Source organism: Manis javanica, chromosome 7, assembly GCF_040802235.1.
Source record: "Manis javanica isolate MJ-LG chromosome 7, MJ_LKY, whole genome shotgun sequence".
Lineage (NCBI taxonomy): Eukaryota > Metazoa > Chordata > Mammalia > Pholidota > Manidae > Manis > Manis javanica.
The window spans coordinates 8768386-8790424 of NC_133162.1; the positions used below are offsets into that span (position 1 = coordinate 8768386).

General features: G+C 49.5%; 1 protein-coding gene across 1 annotated transcript in view; it reads right to left on the minus strand.

Annotated features, from left to right (window-relative positions):
• HTRA1 (HtrA serine peptidase 1) overlaps window positions 1–22039 on the minus strand; it is a 44542-nt gene that overhangs the window by 13959 nt on the left and 8544 nt on the right. The window contains exons 2-3 of the mRNA XM_017659965.3: window positions 9794–9893; window positions 9160–9364 (exon numbers count right to left, since the gene is read on the minus strand). Coding sequence (XP_017515454.2) covers window positions 9160–9364; window positions 9794–9893 — 305 coding nt within the window. The remainder of the gene's footprint in view (window positions 1–9159; window positions 9365–9793; window positions 9894–22039) is intronic.

Below are 22039 nucleotides of genomic sequence, written 5' to 3' on the forward strand. Positions count from 1 at the left end.
TGCATCTGGCCAGCACCCTGCACACTCATCTTCAAGGAGCTGGGGCTTCCAGGCTGGTCCTGTGTGTACCATGAAGTTGGCTTCAGAGGCTCACGTTGCAACAACTGGCTGCAGCTCAAATGAGTGACTTGATGTGTCTTCTGGAAAGTTACGCTAACCTCTCATTTTCTTTAAAAAATATGCAATGGGGAAAATAGCATATCCTCCACACCCAGCAAGAAGCAGTGCTATAGAACTTGTACTTGTCCTAAGGAAGGACAAACTGGGCCCCAGAGGCATTTGTAGGGATGTCTGCATCTACAACTTGCTGGGTGACAGCGACCCAGCCTGAGTGAGGAGGTAAGCAAGCCCACGCGGGAGAGGGCCAACGGGAAAGAGGACAGATCAGAGAACCATGGGCCCAGAGGAACCTGAGATTTGGGGGAGTTGATTTACTAGGGGCAGGACCAGCTACGTAATTTGTAGGGCCCACAGCAAAATAAAAATGTAGGTCTCTTGTTCATAAAGCACATAAAAAGTGCCACTAAAGGTACTAAAATATAAAGTCTTTTCTTTCTTTCTCTCTTAATCTGTTTTGATGTTTCTTATTTACGATTTATGTTGCACTCCCTGGGGCACAAAGATATTCCGGAGGCAAATGCAGACCCAGAGAGCCTCAAGACTCAGGGCTCTGCGCACCAGCTACTGGACAGGACCCAGGCACTATGCCCAACCTGAGTTGAGGAAGTTGAGCCAGGCATCTCCCCATCCCAGGGGCCCACCACCCAACCTCAGAGGGCGGACGATCTCCATGGGCATTGAATTCCTTCTGCACTAGGTACCTGGATAGGGAGGGAGAGGCTTGGACCTGCCCGGTGGTAGGGAGAAAGCCCCGTGGCATCATTGCCTGAACTCTGCCACCACCTGCTACCCCAAGATGCCACAGGGTGTGTGCCCACAAACCCAACTTTCCCCATGCCTATGCCCCCTGGAGGAAGGAGGGTGTCAGTGATAGCTGCGGGGCCAGGAGAGTGAGGAGGCTGAGAGACCATCCTGGGGAGGTGGGAGGGCAGCAGGGGGAGGAACAGTGATGAGTCAGGCCTTCAAGCCCAGCACAAACTCCACTGTCTCATGCGACTTCACTTAGGAAATACAAATTCAAAGCTAAAATTCAGAAGGTGATCCCACAACGTTAAACCCCCAAGCACTGGGCCCTTCTGAGCATCAGGCCTGTAAGTGCCCAGGTCACATGGCCATAAAGCAGCCCTGCTGGGGGAGGAGATGGTGGGCCAAGAGTGAGATGGCCCAGGATTCTGATTAGAGAGAATGGAAGTTATCAGTGATGACAAGGTCATGGGTGTGAGCAAGGGAAGGTGGCTGCATGCAGCAGGTGTCGGGGGGCCACGACCAGGAGGCCAAGAGGCCAACGCAAGAAGGACCTACTCCATGGCACCGAGTCACCAACACACACAGAAGAATGGCATCATCAAGGTGCCACCATCTGTTTCTCCAACTGACCTATTAGTGTCGCTGTACAGGGACGGGAGAAGCTGCAGAGTGGGGCTGGGGTGGGAGGGATGAAAGAAGTGGGGGAGATGGAGAGAAAAAGACAGGAGACAGTCATGGAAAACAGGAAGGCAAAGAGCAAACAGCCTTCCTCCAGCCATGGTTTACGCCACTACCAGAGCATTAGTCTCCTTTAAGCTACACCAAGAAATGCTGACATTTCACATATTCCATTCTTGTTTAAACCACAAAATGTCAACAGTTCTACATGGAAGCCCAGCTGCCGGTGGCTGTGTACATTCTGTGGTATCAGAGGAGGAAGAACACTGTCTCCGTCAAGCGTAACTCTGGTCTTCCCCTAACATCAGCCCCTGTGGTCCTCCACGCCGACGGACTGACTGCAGCTTGGCTGACACCGCTGTAGCAGTGCTCGGCCAGCAAATATTTATGGAAATCTGTGAATGTGAAAGTGAGTAAACGAAAGAATGAATAAACCAGACCTTAAAAGCGGGTTTAGCCCAGGCCTGGTATTTCAGTCCAGGTAACTGACTGGAGGCGGCCTGGTCTTCAGCCGTCTACACGGCTGCCGTGAACAAAGGAACAGCTCGTGCCCACCAGCTCCCAACGGGAAAGGCCGCCGTCTCACTCTGTACTCAGCGCACAGCCGCCACTCGGCGCCTGTTTGACTGAACAGAAGGCACCCCGGCTCCTCACTCCCCAGGAACACTTAGAGCTTGTGCAGTCCCATGCAGAGAAGTTGCCCAGAATACATCATTCCTTTCATAAGTCGTGAAAAAAATTGTTTAAGATGGATGACTTCTTCTGTATAAAAATAATTTGAGATGTTAATGCCCCAGGGCATGTTATAATAAGTTAATCAGTATATATTCATGACATAAAATGAGGAAAAATAAAGAATATTCTAATCACAGGGTCAGTGGTTTCTATGAGCTGCCTGGTAGCCAAAGCAAAGAGGGAAATACCATGGGTTACATGTTCTTGTTACCAGATTCTGGTGCCTTAATTAACAGAAGGGACTTGTTAATTAGCACATTTATTAAACTAGTCAGTCCTCAATTCACCAGACTGTCTTATTTCTTCCCTGACATAGAAAGTCATCTGGATGGTTTCAGGAAACCAGTTTTGAGAAGCTGCGTCTATCTTGCCATGAGTGAGAGGTGACCAGTTTGTTAGGAACTCCTTATAGTTCCAGACTCTCAGGAGGTCGACTACTAAAGAAATTGGAACTTTCCAGAGTCTGACCAGCAAGGGCCCAAAGCAACAAGGCCAATGAGAAATATAGACAATACAAAGAGGAACCACGTCTCAGAATTAATGGGTTGTGTTCCGGAGGGCTCTAAGAAACTTGCTGGGAAATATGTTCGCACTTTGTCCAAAATCCAGGTCCTCCAGCCTGGGCAGAAAAGGAGGACTAAGCAGCTCTTGTCCCCAGACTCTTCTAGGTTGGCTCTACTGTCCTTGCCTCAGCTCAGCTGTCACCTCCTGAGCTTCCTTTAAGGCTTCCTCAGCCCTCAATGCCTCCCACCTCTTCTTCTGTTTGTCTTTCTTTGTACTTACAACTGCATTTATCCCAGTTTGGCTGTTTCCCAGGCTAGGTTGTAATCTCACCCATTGCTGATACATCCTCAGCACTTAACACAGTGTTTGGCCAAGACAGATGACCAATAAATATTTACAGAATCTGTGAATGAATAAGGAATAACTTATTCTTTACTGAAAGGACTTTGAGCATTAGGATTGAAATTGGATAATAATTTGCAAAACATCTTGAAATTCATGTAAACTCTCTACTGGTATTCAGAGAAATAGGCAAAACTAAGGCCTTTGTCTGTTCAGTGGGGCCCAACGGAAGCATGACCAGCAGCTAGAAGCACAGTCCCCTCCCGGAAGAAAGAGCAAGTGAGATCAGATTCCCCGTCCTTTCCCAGGGCTTCGCTTGGGTCTTAGGAGCCTCCCTGGGACAAGGTGTTAGTCATCTCACACTGGGGTTGAAAGTTCTTCTGTGAAAGGCCAGAAAGTAAATACTTTTGGCCTCAGGGGCCATAGTCTCACATCCTGACTGCTCAACTCTGCTGCTGTGGGGCAACATCAGCTACAGACTTCCGCACAAAGAAGGGGCATAAATGGCTGTGTTTCAATAAAACTTTATTTACAAAAAAAAAAAAAGCAGATGGAGGGCTGGATATGGGCTGCAGGCCATGGTTCGCCAACTCTGGACTCTAACACACTGTTACACCTCCATAAACTGTCAGGAACCATACACGGCCCCCCAGTGAAGGGAACCGGAGACATTCCCAGTGAGGTACCTACAAATTCAGTCCCAGCAACCTGGGAACTGCTTTGTCAAACCATAAATAACAGCCTTAATCCAACCCCCTGAAGGGAACGCACCAAAGTGAAGAAGGCATTACCATATTAAGAGAAAAGCCCAGCCAAAGAATTTCCTTAACAATCAAAGGAGTTCCTGAAACAGGGCCAGAGAACACAAGGGCTCCGGTTCTGATAGTTTGGGGAACTGAAATGTCTCACATTCCGAGGGGAGCTGCAGTCAGAGCCTAAGAAGCCACGTCCCCAGCAGCCTCTGGAGCAAAGCTGGCCCGGCGCAGAGAGCGCTGCTTCCACTTCTGGTTTACAGTGTCAGGGTCTACATGACCTCATGAAACGTTGATCCCTGTCCCCTGCACATGGTAAAGATCGATTCGGTAATGGAAGCCCGGTAACATCACAGGGCCTGTGCGTGGGGAGCAAGGCAAGGGCAGGCCTCTCAGTTCCGGGCGAGGAAGAAGAGAGACACAGAAGGACCCGTGCAGAGGGAGCGCCGGGAGGAATTCACGATGGAAAAACACAGACCCCAAAGCAGAGGGCCGCCGTGGCAGAGCTCCCGCACCCGGGGTTCCTGCGCGGTATGAGGGAGGGGGCCGGCCATGCAGGCTGCGTGCGATCTGGTTCACTTCCGGCCCAGCTCAGGCTCCTTAGTCAGCGCCTGCTGGCCGGCAGGTGGCCTGAGGGGAACTGGCTGCCTGCGTGAGTCACCCGGGCCCAGGACCCCCCTCATTCGGAGACCTCGGCTGATCCACCGGCTGCCAAATTCTGAGACCGGCCTGAGGACACCAGAGCCAGCCTGGCAGCCCCTGGGGCTTGGGCATGAAAGGCCCAGGCCCCTCACCCCCTGGACCCCAGTTCTCAACCTCACAGACATTGTGCGGTCAGCGCTTCCTGCCCGGCAGCCAGCTCAGCAGGAAAGGGACCCTCTGGAAACAAGGCAGCCCCTGAGGCCCAGAAGTTCACTCTGAGGCCACTTCAAACAGATCTGTAGGTGGCCTCTGGCCTGAAGGTGGCCAGGGGTGGATGTAGGCCTGGGGGTGAGGGGAGAAAACCACTTCACAAGCCTGCCAAGGCTGCTTCCAAATATTTCCCTGGTTGCTGGCAGTCAGGGGAAAGCACCCACAGGAAATCTCACCACGTCACCAGCGCTTTCAGTGACAAAGACCACAGAGCTACTGTGGTCCCCGGCCCCAATCTCCAGGCAGCCCTTGGGATCAGATGAGCGCTGGAAGCTGGGGGCACGTGGGCCGGCGGGGACCTGCTCCCCGCCTCATCTGCAAGTGGGAGGCAGCTGGCCGCGTGAGCCCAGGTGCCGTCCGGCCCGCCAGTCCACAGGGCAGAGGGCCTCGCTTCTGTCTGGGCAGAGGGCTCTGAAATTCCTACTCGGGGTACCGCTGCGCAGCACCTACTACCTGACAAGTCCGTAAGACAGGTGTGTCCCTCCACTCCAGCAGCAGAGATAAAAACTTAAATCAACAAACAAGTGAGACAACAGAAAATTGTGACAAGGAGATGAGCAGGGGAAATGAACAGTGAGACGTGGTTGTCTGTGATGTGTCCCAGAGTGACTGGGGCTGGGGAAGCTGGGATGTGGGGTGCTCCCTGGGGAGGGGGTCAGGGAAGGCTGTCTAAGGCAGAAGTTAGTCTGAGACCTGAAGGAAGGGAAGGTCAGTCATGGAGGATTGGGGAGACATACCAGGGAAGGGGAGGCCAAGACCTGCAGAACATCCCTGGCTTGTGGGACGCAACAGAGGAGGGGGTGGCTAAGCAGGGAGGAGGTGAGTTTGGGGAACAAAGGGGGTGCTGGCCGGCGAGGCCCTGGTCAGAAGGAGTTAAGATCTCTGTAAGAAAAGTGGAAAACGTGTAAAGGGTTTTAGACAGGGTAGACAGGACATGACCTGAAGTTGCGATCATCGAGGGGGGCGTGTGCTTTTATGTGAGTTTATGTCTGCATGTCTCCTAATCAAGGCAGCTGGAAAACCAGCTGTAACAAAAGGAACCTTCCCCTCGAACCTTTTTCAATACATCCCTAGTATTTCTGCCAGGTACTTTGGCCTAAAGAAACCAAATAGCTCTCGTTTCACATTTCTCCTGCTCTCTGTCTCTCTTCTCTCTCTCCTTCTCAACTGCTTGGGAAAAGACTCTTTGGACAAAATGCTGCCTTTGGATGAAAATTTAAAATATTCTGCAAACACAGTTGAGTGTCATGTTGAACACATTTGGAAGCAGTTTGTATGTGAAGCTGAACTGGTTTGCCCTCAAAGCTGCTTTCTATTAAAATGTTTGCGTGCACACTGTCCCCACTTCCTGCAGCTGGCATTCCTGTCCAGGCAAATGCTGGCCCCAGTCACAGCCCTGCCCCCTGCCCCCTGCCCCCCAGCGAAGATGGCAGATCCTAGCACAGAAGCACAGCAAGCTGCGGTTGGAGTGACGGGCTATGGGGGGACACCGTCCTCCTCCGGTTTGGTGGGAGGCAGAAGGCCAGGAGAGAGCCGGCTGCTCTGCTCCGTGAGCCTTCCTCCAAGCGTTCCCCTGGCCTCAGAACTCCACAGGGAAAGTGAGTGCACATGTCTGCTCAGCAGTGAGAAGTGAGAAAAAAATAGAATTCTTTGGTCACAAGCCCAGAAACTCTGTCAACTTCAAGTCCAGGGGGGTTTATTAGAGACACGAGAGGAGTTCCAAGAACAGACGGAAAAGTCTCAGAAAGGCCAGCAACTCAGACAGTGCTGGGGTCTCAGCAGCAGGGGCTCTGCCAGCCACAGCCACGTCGTTTTCCGTGGTTGACATCCGGCTGCAGCTCCATGGGTCGCATTTGCTTGGTCTAGTGGGTTGTGTGTCCTCCCCCAGGGGCGGTGGGAGAGTGGGGCACCATGACTGATGGTCCCACCAGGACTATCCAGTGGGGAGGAAGCAGACCCCCAAAGAAATGCCGGCTGCTGTTCCCAGAAGACGGGCAGCTGGATGACAAGTGTCGTGGTAATTTCCATTCTCAAATAGTGGCAAGAATACCACAGTGAGGAAGGCCAACAGCTGCTTCAGTGATGGGTAGCCCTTCACGTGAAATCATGGTGCTGGGGGGAAACAGTGGGCCCGGGTCATGAGCCACCAAGTCAGCCACCGGGCCCCTGGACATCCAGTGCCTGTTCATTCATTAGATTGTGTGCTGGGCGAATTTGTATTGGCTGATGTGAGAGGCTCTTTCCAAATTGAGCCTCATCACAGGCCAGTCTCTGTCTCTCTCTTAAATAATCAGCCCTCAAACTAAGGAGACAAAGGGGAAAGAGCTGGAAGAGACGGTTTCACTCTCCCTGCTTCCAACTATATCAGCAAAAAAAAAAGCAGTGTAGCCAATGGAAACAGGTCTCTTGTGTGGGTGTCTGCAATTTAACATCCTTTCATTTCCAATTCCATTTTGAAAAGCCATATTTAATTCAACCTTAAAATTTCAAGCACCCTTTTCATGAGCTAGAAACACATCTCAAGTAGCATGCTCCTGGCAGAGGACTAGCCCCCGGGCAGCAGGAGCCAGGTCTGAAATACTGCAAAGCTGGTCTGTTGAGATCTTTCATATCCCGCCTGGACATGCCAGGGATGACACCAGGATACAGTCTCCACCTTGGCTCTAAATCTGAAAAGAATATCCCCGACCTCTCTGCACATTCTGCACCCACGCATTCCAAACACAAAATGACTCAGTGGGGGCAGCTCACACAGTGTCCAGGCTGGCGCTCTGCTTGCAGCGGGCCCCCACTGCTGGCTGCCTTCCAAGGGTTCAGCGGCGCTGAAAAATCCTGCGTGTGGCCACAGGATATACTATTCTGGTCAGCCTCCTTCCGGTGAGACTACCACATCCGGGACACCTTCTAGCAGCATGTTCCTAAATGAAGGTGCACCAGCCTTCTCGGGGGCTATTTAAAGTCAAGCCGTCCCATCGCACCAAAAAGCCAATTTCCATCCCCCCCATAATGGCCATGGGCTTGGGCTCTTGGGGAACAGCAATTTGACCAGCCTAGCAGGCTACAGCTTCACCAGAGCATAGCTGTGTGGCCTTGAGCAGGTTACTTAACCTCTCTGAGCCTGTTGCCTCTTCTATAAAATAGGCATAATACAGTTATCTTGCAGATTTGGTGAAAGTTACAAATGAAAGCAGAGCTGGCCCACCACTGGAGCTTATCAAGTAGAACATACTACAGTTATACTGTGACCAATAAACACATCTGAAAGATAAGTTGTTACTAGAAGTTCCACAATAATATGCAATTGAGACCTCACTTAAGGCCAGCTACCTACACAGGATGCAGAGCCTGTTTCTGCCCCTGGGCAATAAATACCACACTGCCCCTGACTTCACAGCCTACACCCATGTAACACTATACAAACAGCTGAAATGAAAACCCTTCCTGATTGTCAGATCCTGGGCCAGCAATAAGCTGCTGACCTACCCTGAGTCTTTCTTCCATACGAAGTCAGGAAAATTACTAGGGCATGAATAAAAAACAAAAAATGCAATCTCAGTGCACATGCCACCCAGCAAACCAAACCTCTGTACCAACATACCAAGGAATTTTTGATGGTCTAAGAATTGCATTTAATTTCAAGTATGGAGAATTTGCTAAACAAATCAACAGAGCAAAAATGACTGCAAGAATACTTAAATAGACAGCCAGTCACTTTCATACATAACACGTCCCAAACTGAGCTCACTCTGTCTCAGTTTTGCAAAAAAAAGAAAAGTTCTATACTCAGATAATCATAACTTGGATTATATAACCTTTCAAGGAGTGTCAGATGCACATTAGCATAATTAAAAGCTCTGAGAAGTTCTGTAAGGAAGAAATCCATTATCTTGTCTTAATGCAAGGTTACCAAAACTTTTTGAAGTATTAAAACACATGTACTAACCCTGCAAAACCCAATTTCAGAGACCTGGTTTGTTTTCAAACCTGGTGAACACAGAAATGAACAAAAAGCTCCAACACACGTTGCCTCAGGGGCAGGAATGGAGAGGAGACTCAATTTTCACTGCTTACCTACTAATTTCTTTACAAACCTATTGCTTTCCTTTATAAAAATGTAAACTATCTGTAACACTCTCTGATCTTACAGACTACTTATTAAACAAACTTGCATGAACAGTCTCTCCTCTGCTACCCTGAGCTACACTCAGCATCTCCTAAATGCTCCCCTCCGGTCCAGACTTGACTGGTTCAGTCCGCCCTGACAATCTTATGAAATCAGAGAGCCCCATCCCTTCCGACCTCTCAGGTTTTGCCAAGTTTCATCCCGGGCAGCTGAGAACCTTCCTCTGTAGGTGGGGAACATGCTTACCTCGTGGTCAATTTTGATAAGCGCAATATCTGCCTTCTCGTCCACATCCTTGATTTTGGCTTCATAGGTGGCACCGTTCTTCAGCTCAACTTTGACCCGGTGCTTGTTAGTCACCACGTGGGCATTTGTCACAATCAGTCCATCTTCAGACACAATAAACCCAGACCCACTGGCCACTGGCACCTCCCTTTTAGAAAAAGGAAGCCTAGAACCCAAAAAGTACCCAGTTAAGCCCGAAACACCTTAAAATCAACTTTTCAAGTCATTGATTGATTGGTTCTACACCAGCAAAACACATCCAGCAACTGTTACTTTACATACTGTGTTAATTTAACCTTTAAAAAATAGAATGTTACTAATTTCTGCATGCATCAAAAAAGTCCATTTAGGAAGTATTCTTAGGGGATCTCTTCAGAGGCAGAGGCTCTTAACACATCTAGAAGGGTCAAGGATGTATATTTAACTAATCAAACGGGAAAACATCTTAAGGGAGAAACATTATCTTCCTTAGGAATATATTCAATGACACTTTGACACTTTAAAGTGTCTCAAAAATAGCCGGGATGTTTTGCTAAGGGCAGCATTTATTGGTGGAGGCTTGAGGAGCTGTAGGAAGAAAGGAAGCCTCCCTTACTTGCGAAACAATTCAATGTGAACCACGGCAGGGGCGATCTTCTCCACCACGTCGGCAATGAAGTTGTATTTATGGCGCAAACTGTTGGGATCTTCCTTTCCTGGGAACAGAAACAAAAACAAGACACTTAATGATGCTGTGCACTGCGAGAAATGCATGGCTTAGAGGAAGCCAGACGCTTGCTCAGAGGTATTGGGAAACCTGGACGGGGTGAGGGCAAGATCCTTCCTGCTCTCAAGGAAATGCCCCCTCAGATAAGGAGCAAACCCACCAAAGGTGACCTCTTCCCTCTGCTTCTTTCTTGTCAATAATTTCACCAAGGAAATGTTGAGCAAGCAAACACCTGCACCTCCTAGCAGCTATTCTAAAAAGCTGGTCCCCAAAGGGTGTCACCTTGACAATGGCATCATCCTTGCCAGCGTCCCTTCCCCACCCTCCACAACATCACAGAGAAGCAACCCTTTTCCCACAGTGCCATCATCCAGGGAGAGCTGAGTCTGGTTTTGACAAGATGCTATCAGACATTACAGATTTAAAAGATTATTATTGCAAAGCATTAAGGTGAAAGCACAGACCCTGTCTTTCCATCTGATACCACAACGTGAAGAGAGGCCACAATCCGTTCCCAAAGCAGTTTCCACCAGACCTTAACTATTTTTTCCAACCCCCTGGGATATCCCAGGTCCAAAAGCACAGGAGATACCTTAATAAACTCTTAGAAAAAAAGAGAGAGAAAAAAAAGTATATCAAACAGCCATACTTTTCTAAATAAACATATACACTACCATTAGTGAGCCCCCTTACAATGGGCACCTTTAAAGCTACTTTTAGAACCAAGCTTTCCCACATCCCCGTGTAGGGCTCTCACCCAGCAAGGCCAAAAGTTAGTTCCCACCAACTGGGTGCACAAACCCAGAGCGTGTGATTCAGAAATGAGCTACTGGGGACTCAGGTCAGTAGTGTGACCCAGAAGGGCAGTCTGAGCCTGCTGCTCTGGCCCCAAGCCTGGGCCACCTGCTGACATCCCTCAGCACGTCACTGTGCCTAAACAGGCGAGAGGGCTTCCAGGCGTCAGCAGCTGAGAACCGCACACTCCACTCCTCCTGGTCTCCGCCTCGCCCCAGAGTCCAGCTGAGCGTGGCCAAAGCAGCCTGGGGCGCAGATACTGACAGGCAGCTTTCAGAGTACCTCGCGGAGTAAGCTTTGGCCTGTCGCAACTCGAAATTTAAAGTGGAGGCTTGTGTTTTGTGTCTTCTCTATTGGATTTTCGTAGTGATTCACTTTGAACATTTTTACAAAAGCATCAATACCTGAGGGATAGGAAATAAAAGGAAAAGAAACTTTCCTTTCCCTGTGGCTCCTTCACTGTAGATGGCCTAAGGGGCGCTGGCCTGCCCTCACCTCTCATTCTGCGGCCCAACCCAAGCAGCCCGATCCGCAGTGCGGGCCTGCAGCGTAAGAGGCAACCACTGGCCTGCACAACTGTCCCTCACTAACCCAAAGGCTGGGGCGCCCCTGAGCCCACATACATGCACAGAGGTACCATGCACACACACGAGTGTGCTCACCTTCACATGCACACCACTCACACACCCTCACATGGGCCCACACCCACACTTACACACTCACACAAGCATGTGCACACACATATATCCCCTCACATGTACACACACATATTTGCTCACACATACACGTTCATGTAGACTCCATCACATATACACACACATACATGTACTCTCATGCTCACTCACACCTCCACACACACATCATACACTCACACATAAATACACTCATACATACACACCTACATTTATTCATACTCATATACACACTCACACACACATACACAGACTTACACACCTAATGTGTACACACACACCTAATTCACACACACAAACACCTAGGCGTTCCCCCGCCAGGCTGGGGTGCAGCATTCACCAGGCTCTAGGCCATGAAAGGGTCACGTGAAAAGCTATGACCCTTTCAAGCCTGTGCAGTTCCCAGAGCTGCCAAGCCAGGCTTTCCCAGTGGCACCACAGCACCTGTGCGGGTTGTTCCCTGGGTCCCTGCCACAGCTGTGTGTCCCCACCAGGAACCTCAGCTTGCAGCCATGGGGCACAGAGCCATCTCGGGGACCAGCCTGCCTCTCCCAGGCTTGCCTCCTGGAGAGTGAGAGACCACAGGTGAACAGGGGGCAGCTCCGTCCTGCTACGGGGCTCTGGGCCGCTTTACTTCAGGGTTGGCATCTGCTTGCTCGCACAGCATGATTTCCCAAGGTGCAGGCAGTCTGCACCTACGAGGCAGGACAAACCAATACAACACAGTCATGGTGGCACTGCTTTGTCGTGTTCGCTTTCAAAACCACTTCAAAAGGTACCTTGTTTTTATTTTTCCCACCTTCCTGTGGAATAGGAAAACCAGAGATTGTTCCCATATTATGTTTAGGGAAACTGAGGCTCACAGACTTTAAATGACTTCTCCATAGACACTAAGTTTTCTTAATAGTGAGTATAAATAAGAGGGAAGTCTGGGAAAATCCACAAATTTTCCTCTTAATACTGGGTGTACACATACTGCTGCCCCCCTCCAGGTTTCCAGGCAGTAGTGGGTAATCGGTCCGTCCCCCTGAGAACTCCAACAGAGATACAAACAAGGAGACAGAAACAGTCCTTCTGAGCACAGAACCTGGTGGACATCGCCCAGAGACAGCTGTACACAATGCATCTGGGCTTCCTCAGACCAGCATCCAGGAAAAGGCCAAAAGGAAGCTGAAGGCCAAAAGGCCCCCAACCTCCAGGGAGGCGTGGGGTTTCTGGGCCTTCACAAGAAGGACGATTACTAGAATCTTGCCACTAAGGATCATTAGCACGCTTCTCTTTCTGACATTCCGAATTCAGCCTGGGAGAGCTGGTCTGCAGCAAGGGTGAACACGAACATGGCTTTTCCAGCCAAAATGAGGACCAGGTGCTTTCTCACACAAACTAGAGAAAGCGGCCGTGCGTCTGTCCACCCTGGGAAAGCAACATGGGGGAGCAGGGAGGGGGCTGGCCCGAGCACTAGGAGGCCATCTCCATCCTCAGTCTGCTGGGTGGTCTCCATTTCCCCATCTGCAGAATGGGGCCAGCTGCCTCCCGAATGAGGTGTGAAGTCCACTCCGGCTCCAACCTTCCATGATCTAATCCCTGCCTCTCCCTCTCACTCCAACATGCTGAAGCAAGATAAAGAGCCTGTGGAATCTGAGACTGGCACACGGCTCTCCAAACTCTGCAGATGAGTAAACAGAAAGGAGGAGCTGTGGGAGGACAGATCATAATGAAAAGCCCAACTGAAAGGCCTTAATTGTGCAGCTCGGATGGAAAAGTAACAGTGACCTCCACTACCTTCACTTGGTGGACCCCTATTAACAGGAAAATTAAATAGAGCAGAAATAATTGAACATAAGGAACTCCAACTAATTGCTCAAAGATGGACAAGATGTCAGAACAAAGTAGACGGGTTCGACTTCTCCAGACACAATTTCAGAATGAGGAATAAAAGAGTCTCTAAGAGCGGCCTGGCTCAGTCTTGAGTCCTGCTCCATGTGAAAGGTTGTCCGTCAATCAAGAGGCGGCTGCTGTTACCTCCTGGTCTTCAGAGACCCTGGCTGGTCTCATTTGCTCTCATCTCAACTGACAGTCAACTATCTTCCTTCCAGAGAGGTGGACCCAGGTGGAGAATACCCAGAGACGGACCCAGCCTGGCTTGGCTGCACTCCACCTCCAAGCAAAGCAGACGGATGGAAGCCTGGGGCGTCCGGGCCTCTCAGCGAGGGGAGACTGGATAAGAGCACAGGTTCTGGTCTCAGATGCATCAGAGTCTGAAAGCAAAAACCCTAGGATACCCAAAATAATTCTCCAAAAGAGAAAACTGAATGACTTCTAGTATGTGATTTTATTTTAAACAGAGAAATTCTCAATAACTAGGATTTGTAGAAGGATGAGTCACAACATTTTACAGAGACAAGACTTTTCCACTCACCTAATAAATATTTATCATTACTGATTTTTAACAAAACAAATGACCCAGTAAGAGCAGCCAACGTTTCCTATACTTTTATGAGTTCTAAAACTGCCAGAATTCCATCTGAAGATAATAAATGATTCATCTTTCCTCTTTATAAACTACTTACTAGGAAAGCACGCAACTCCATAAATGTGGCTTCCTTGGAACCCACCATCCCTGAAACTTCACAGATAATACTTCTCAACTACTTTGCCAACTTCCTTATAGCAGGCAAGAGAGATACACACACACAGTGCCACGACATTTCAATAATTATTATTAAGACTAAGACACTTCCATTATTAAGTGTTTAGTGAAAAGAGCCAGGCACTAATTTAAGTTCTTGACATACCTTATCACACGGAAGAAAAACTGTTGAAATGAACATGAAAACCCCAACAAGGGACTATGAATCCACAGACAGACTTTCATCTGTGTTTCTTACAAAATTTAGCAAACAATTGGATGTGTGCTTTATGTACAACAAAATGCAGGCTTCCTTCATCTTTAAAGCCAAAAAGGTAAAGATGAGATGTGAAATAGGAAGAAGAGAGAAGCAAGTGTCTGTGGGACTAACACCATGGTTCTCAAACTCTGCCCAGGAGCACCTCAGACCACAGCAAATTCACAGGACACTCAAGTCTGGGGGGAGACACCGTGATATCTGAGATCTGCTGGACACCTTGAGAACCAGCTCCGGGTAGTTCTCAGCTTCCAAATCAGATTACACGCTGTTCGTCTTGATGATCCCACATTTTTCTTAATTCGGATTTCTGGTGGTTGCCGTGATTAAAAGCAAACACGTCCAGAAATCAATGTTGAACTGGAAATGGGGCGGCAGTGCCCAATCTGATTTCAAGATTTAAGGGGTTGCATGGCACCCAACAGATACGCATGGCCCAAAACTGATAACTGCATGATCCCCATGGCTGTCTCCACTCCTGTCTGACCACAGCTCCCTCCATACGTGGCTCTCATTCCCAGCACTGCCTCCTAGGACTCCTGAATGCTTACTCTCTACTCCTGCAATCTTCTTTCTGGGCTTCCAAAACCACTCCACTCCATCTGCCTGCACTCACACCTACTTTGCTTCAAGTCCCTATAGCTCATCAAATTCCACCCAACCCTCAATATAGGCAGTAAGATAATAACACCAACAAGAAGAATGGCAGCACTCACTTACTGAGCATCTACTATGCGTCAAGCACAATGCTGGGCACTCCATAAACATTGTGCAAGCCTAGGGGTGGAGCTTATCCCCAGCCTACAAAGAGATGGAAGAACAGAGGATCAGAGAAGGAAAGCCCCGGAGCTGGCTGGCAGCTGAGCTGCCATCTAGTTGACCCCACTTGGCGGGGCTCCCAAGCTGGAGCTCTTTGCTCTGCACCTGTGGCCTCCCCTCCAGGTCCCAGCCCTTTCACTCAGCCTCCAGACCCCTGCTGCCCACAGAGTTGTGGGAACACGCTTCCCACTTCTGGGCCCGAGACCTCAGGGGCCAAGACTCAGGATTAACAACCCAACCTTCGCTTCCAGCAAGAACAATCGTGCCTTCCAATTTCTCAACAGAGTTGAGAAGTAGAGCTAATTTGGAAAACAGAATGCAGTATATTCGAGGGAAAAGAAATGAATCCTCCTTTATTCACAGGGAACAGCATGTTCCCAAAATTCAAATCAGTTGTAAGAGCAGATTGATCAAATCACTGGCATTTTAATCCACTGTTCTACATTCAGGACCAGGGAGAGAATTCGCAGACCCCAGTGCAAAAAGAAAGTGCAGGGGTTCCTTGTTCCAAACTTATTAAGAAATCCAACATGGTGGCAGCAGAGCATTTAACCGGGTAATGGGGCCCTTCTGAGAGTGGGCTGTTGAGGCTGTACCCCCAAGAAGCCAGCCCTGCCTGCATTTCAAATTCATTTGATCTTAAACCCACAGTGCAGGTCAAGTGCTGAGAAGTGGCCAACGCTGCCCAGGAGGCGACTGAGACGCTGCCCTCATCTGGCCAAACCCCGGGGGCCCAGAGGGGTCTTGGGGGGCCAGCTGAGCACGCCACGTTCTGTGGGGTAGGCTCCTTCCTTCCTCCATCTGCGGCGCCGGGCACAGCTCACACACTGTACAAGCCCAGGCAAGTCCCCCATGCTGAAGGTTCCTCAGCTTAACAGTAAGGAGGCTCGTGGGGTGGGGGCCCCCGAGGCCCCTCCTGGCTTTCACAGAGAAAGGAAAGAAATCACTTGTGATTTTTCACCTAATTGCTTCAACTTTAAACGACACTGAAGGTTTCGGTACTCAAAAGACTACCAATCGTAGCATAGCCCAGTTCCAGCAACGGGCAGAACTCTGGGAAAAGGATGAAAAGTGAAGGAAGACATTTGGCCAAATGACTGGATTTGGCCACAGTCGCCTCGCCAAGGGGCTGTGGCAGGTGGGTCAGGCACCTCCCTCGACTTCTCTTATTTCTGTCCCCTAATGCTGCCAGATCGGCCCTGATCTCCCCTCTGTCTCACGGGCCTGTGCACAGGTGACAAAAGAAAGAAAGTTTCAAAGGGGCATAAAGGGCACTGTACAGAGGTTGGACATAAAGGTTAGTGACGGGCCGGGAGACCCCCTCCTGACCATGTGACCACCCAAAGTGATTACCCCGGCGATGCCAGCTTGGAGCTACCACGGCCTCTAGACTCACAGTCCAGACAACAGCCTGGGAAAGTCTCCCCTGGACACCAGCAGCCTCTGCACAGCCAGTGAGGTTCCCACTGTTTTAGAAACTGTACATGTGAAGCAAGCCGAGCAGACCCTGAGTGGGGTGTCAGAAAAGTTAACGGCCTTTGGGAATGAAGCCTCAGTTGCTTGAGCGTGTGATGACACACTCCTCAGCTGTCATCAGCTGCCTCCCAGCCCCAACACTCCAGGCAGGAGTCCCCCACATGGCACCTGCTCTCAATAGCCCCATCCTCCAAGGACCAGCCTGGATTCAGGGCTAGAATCCAGTGACACCCCCAGAAGGCACTGCCGTGGGCATATATGCTGGAGACTGTCCCCTTCTTCATCTTTAGATGGTCTCAGGGTCACATCTGAACATTTCTTTGTCTCCAGCATGACTAGGTTCAAAGTAACTGTAAAGAGGCTAATTGCTGGATAAGTAAATCCAGGCCAAAACCTAGAAGGGCCCCAGGAGGGACTCCACTCCAGGCATAGCATATTCATGTGCCCAGGGCCTTGCTCACCATCCTGTCCCTCTCACGGCCTGGCACTTTCACAGGGAGGCCAAGCAGAGCCTGCTGAGGCTGGGGGAAGCCAGAGCAGTCGGGCTCGATCCAAAGCTTGTCCCTCCAAGGTTCCTACTTCCCCAGAACCAACTGCCCTGGGCCAAGGCTGCCCCACACTTCCGGGAGGGTGGGGGGCACAGTAACAGAGACAAACAGCCAAGAGAATGAGCAGGCTGCAGCCAAGGCCAGCTGGGAGTGACAGAGGACTTGGAACACTGGGCTTTATGCTGACAGTGGTGCCCGCCGTGCTGCTTGCCACACCAGGACTTCTGGGGTCAGAACTGGGACTTGGGCCCCACCGCTCCATCCTAGCATGGGCACCTGAGGCCCGAGGAGAACGCCTGCCCCACTCGTGCGGGTACACAGAGGCCGGAGTGGAAGGCAGGTGGTTAACCTGACACTGCAGCCAGGAGGGGTGCCGGTCTGCATTCAGGGAGGGAAAGGCGGATGACTTTTCACAAAGAAAAGCTCTCTTTGTGAGGTGGCATGATGAATTCCAGAATACTGTGAGGGGCAGGGGGGGGGGGGGTTGGCAGGGGTGTGGAGGGTCCAGACCGGAGGAGGGGGAAGGACAGGCAGGCAGGCCGCATTTGAGGGAGTCAGCACGCAGAGAAACAGAATGCTTCCTCCTCTTCCAATGAACTTTGACTACTTTCTCCCTGAGGGTCAGGAGGAAATCAATTTAATCAGGTTCCTAACGGGTAATGAGGCATGAAGTGCAAAGGGGACGGGGCCTCCCGTTTGCAAGAGCAGTTGTCTGTGAGAGGAAAGAAAGCATGACTCAGTGAATACAGCAAAGATGCCCTGCAAAACTCATTTTTCCCGTGTTTTCAGTTTGAGTGACTGGCATTCTGTCTGTCCGCTCCATTAAATTCCAAGGAAACTTGTCAGCAACGGCTCCAACCCAGAGGCTGGCCCAGAGCTGGTCTGGGGCATGAAGGCAGCAGAAACAGAAGCGAGACTGCATATTCCAGGAAACCAGATCCTCATTCTAATTATTGTGGCTGCAAATTCCAGGGCACTGGAGACCCCCTTGCAACCAGCTTTCTCTGAATGTTGCAGAGAAAAAGCCTAGGAAAGAAAGGGGCATCACCTGGCTGTGTCCAAGGCAGCAAACGGGTCTAAGTAAACCTGAAAATCCTGTGTATCCTCAGGGGCTCAGTCCACAAATCTAAGGAAAGAGGAAGAGGAAAAGACATAGCTTTGGTGTCAAGGGGACCCCAGGGAAAGGCTTTCAAGCCTATTTACGTAAAACTGAATTCACAAGTAGCAACTGTTAATTTTGTTTAAGTTTCAAAACTGAATGATGGACTACTATCCTGTGTTTTGCATAGAAATAAAGAAATAAAAATCAGGAGAGTTACGTGTGACCCATTTCTTTCCTCATAAAGAATAAAGGAGGAAGAGAAGGCGGAGCCCGGGAGCCTGGCCTCGGTTTCCAGCCCCACTGGCACTTCCAAGCGCTGGCAGCCCCTCTCTTTCCGGCAGTCTCCCAGACGGCTCTGAGTGGGAAAAGCTCGCCAGATGCCAGACCTCAGACTGCAAATTTGTCCCCCACATCCATGGTGCCCTGAGCAAGTAACTGTTTGCAGACGCTGGGCCAAGGCTGCAGCGGATGGCTCTGGAAAAGACGGGCAGGTGAAGTGAAGGAGCAAAAGGACCCAAACAAGACTAAGACACTGCCCCCCCACCACTAGCAACAAGCCTTCAGGGCACCTGGACAGTTGGCTGCAAACCCCTAAATGTGCCGTCAATCACAAGCATAGCCCAGTGCTGCAGCTTCAACTCACTGGTAAAAGGTGCTTTCCAGACAATGTCTCTATGTTTAAAAGCGCCTTTAAAGGTGTCGCTGATAATCACTTCCCAGTCTCGGGGGCAAAAAAAAAAAAGTCCTCGCTTGCACACCACAGTAAATGCTTGCGTTTGGTATCAGTATTGTTGCATTTGACAGTCCTTTCTGACTTAATTTATGTATTAGGAAACAAGTTTCCAATCAATTCCACCACACAATTATTTTTTCAGAAGTCTCCTGAAAGCCCAGCAAGATGTGTCTATTATTATCTTCAAGGAAACGGCGGACTGCTCAGTTCACAAAAACACTCCTAACTTTCCTCTTGATAAGCATCTGGCTCCGGTCTTGACCCTCCCAGGTTTCTCCCCTGGGTACTCTCCTGCTCTGAGTGCTCCTGGTTGTTATGTCTGGGGCTCCCGAATCCTCCAGCCGCAGGCGGCAGGCAGGGAGGCGACGGTGTGGGTGATAAGGGGCCCTGAGCACCCTCCTCAGCTGTCCGCAGCACTGTGGAGAACTTGGGCCCGGGGCCCGGGGAGAAGAAGCAGGAAGGTGGAGGGAGGGATGTGACGGTGAACCAAGGCCCTCCATCCAGGAAGCGGACAAAACTTGCACACAAGTACCCTGTGCCCACTTGCTGATGGGCACTGCCCTCAAAATACCAGGGGGAGGATGAGGGGAACTTGTAAAACCATAATAATAGCCAGAAGGAATCTTTGGCTCAAGTCAGAAGTGAAAAATGGGCCCTGAGACCCCAGACAGGCCGCTCTCCCCCTTATGGCCTCAGTTACCTCACCAGCAAGATGAGGGGTAGACTAGACCATTTCCGACATCCTTTCCAGCTCCAAAAAAAGTCTTATGAGCTAATGAATCTGAAAAGTGCATTTTCTGATCTTTCCCTTTCAGCAAGCAACTCCCACCTGTATAGAATATTCCTATTTTCTACACACCGGCTTCCTGTGTCATGTGTTCATTACTTCTGACAAAACCAATCAGTGCTGCCTCAGTGGTTGAGATTTTCAGTTACTTTCAGGGCTGGATCAGGATTCCCCGTCAGGGAGAGGAGACAAATAGAAGTCCTGTATCCACACAACAGAGCATTAGTCTGTCACAAAATGGAATGAAGTCCTGATACATGTTACAACGTGGATAAGCTTTCAAAACATTACACTGAGTGAAAGAAACCAGACAGAAAGGGCCACATATTGTCTGGTTCCGTTTATATGAAATGTCCAGAACAGGGAAATCTGTAGAGACTGAAGGCAGATGAGTGGTTAATTAGGGCCGGGCAGAGAAGTGTGGGATGCACGTAATGGGGATTGATTGGGCTTCTTTTTGAAGTGACGTGATGTTCTGGAATTAGACAGTGATGACAGTTGAATAACTCTATGAATAAAGAAAAACTCTGAGCTATAAACACTTTAAAAGGTTGGATGTATGTGAATTTTATCTCAAAGAACTGCAATTTAAAAATGTCATGCTTCTTTTCAGTTTTTTAATGTGGCTCCTAGAAGACTGGATTTTATATATGTGGCTCGTGTTATATTTCTGTCTGTGTGTACAAAACATTTGGATAAACATTCTTCAAAACAAACAAAACCAGTCTGGCCCCTTCCTGTATCCTGGGCAGAGCTGGCATGCAGAGGGTCGGTGTGAAGTGCCCTGGGCTGGGCAGCCAGGGGCTCTGGTTCTCTGTCCCAGCCTGCCTGGTGACCGCGGCCTTCATGTCCCTAGCCAGGCCCTGCTCCTTGCTGAAAGCACCAGTGCTGGAACAGATGACCTGCCAGCCATCTAAGCCCTTCTAGGTCAGACGGTCTGTGACCACAACTCCGACCCCAGGTAAAACCAAATTTTAAAAGTGCTCATTCTACCCCAAACCCTGCTTATCTCCTAAAACAATCAACCTGAGAATACAAGTAACTTATAGACAAACCCGCTAATTTACCACCTGGCAGAATGGCTAGGTTGGTGCCCTCCTATCCATTTCTCCTGCAGGATTTCTTTCATGAGAATTTCTTTTTGGCTGCCCCCACTTTCAGTGACTTAAGAGGTTGATAACTCTATAGTTGATGGCAACAAATATGGGTACAGCCCTCTGGAAAACAACTTGGCTGTGTGCACCAAGGGCTGTAACAAATCCATACCCTTCCCCCGGACGTTGCACTCTTAGTATCTATCCCAGGGAATAACCCTAGATAAAGAAGTAACCATGAAAGTGCAGATGCTCCTTTCAGTGTGCTTGCAAAAACACAGTAACAACCGCGGTCCAAATGGACGCAAAGACGGGACTAGAGACCCTAATGGTGTCATGCTCAGGACAGAAGTGATGAGGCTACTGCAAGGATGGTGGCATCATGCATATTTTTCCTTCTTTTATTATTGATGTGATTAAACTATATTCATAATTTTTAAAAACAGATTATTTCATCAAAAGTAGGACTGCATTTCCCATAATGTCTAAACAGCATGTTGAAAGAAGTCAAAGAGACTTTATGCTAAGAGAGGAAAAACTTGGTATATACATCCTGAAGAAAATCTAACCACAGATTAAGCAGACATTGAAGCTTCTCAGCCCCAGTTTATCAGCGGTGTCCACCACAATATTTATACTTATTTTTTCCCCTTCAACAAGAACATTGTAATTAAGGTTCTGGAGTAATTAGTATGTGGTTATAACTCCTGAAGGCAAAATCAGTTACTACATGATTAGCTTTTGGGTCATCTTTCAACCCAGAGACCATTTTTTAGGAAAAAAAAAATTTCTTTAGCATCATTCTGTAATGGGAATCCAAATGAAAGCACCCACCATTTCTCAGTCTCATGGGGAAATCACATGGCTGGACGCTGGCCTCTCCCAAACACCCACCTGTTCCTGCAGGAAGGTGTGTCTGAGGTGGGAAGGGCTCTGCCTTGAGCCTCAGGACTGAGTCCACACTCATCCCCCAGTGAGGAGCTGGGTACTGTGAGAGTCACATTAACTTTGGATGCCTCAGTTTACCCCTATGTAAAGTGAAGGGTTAGCCCATTGGACCTGCAAGGACCTTCCACACTCAAGTTTTATGCCCTGGGATTCAATCCTCTCTACAAGCTGGTTGGTGGCTTTGGCCAGCCACCAGTGTTCCTGCAGGGAAGGAGGTCTAAGAACACCTCCACAA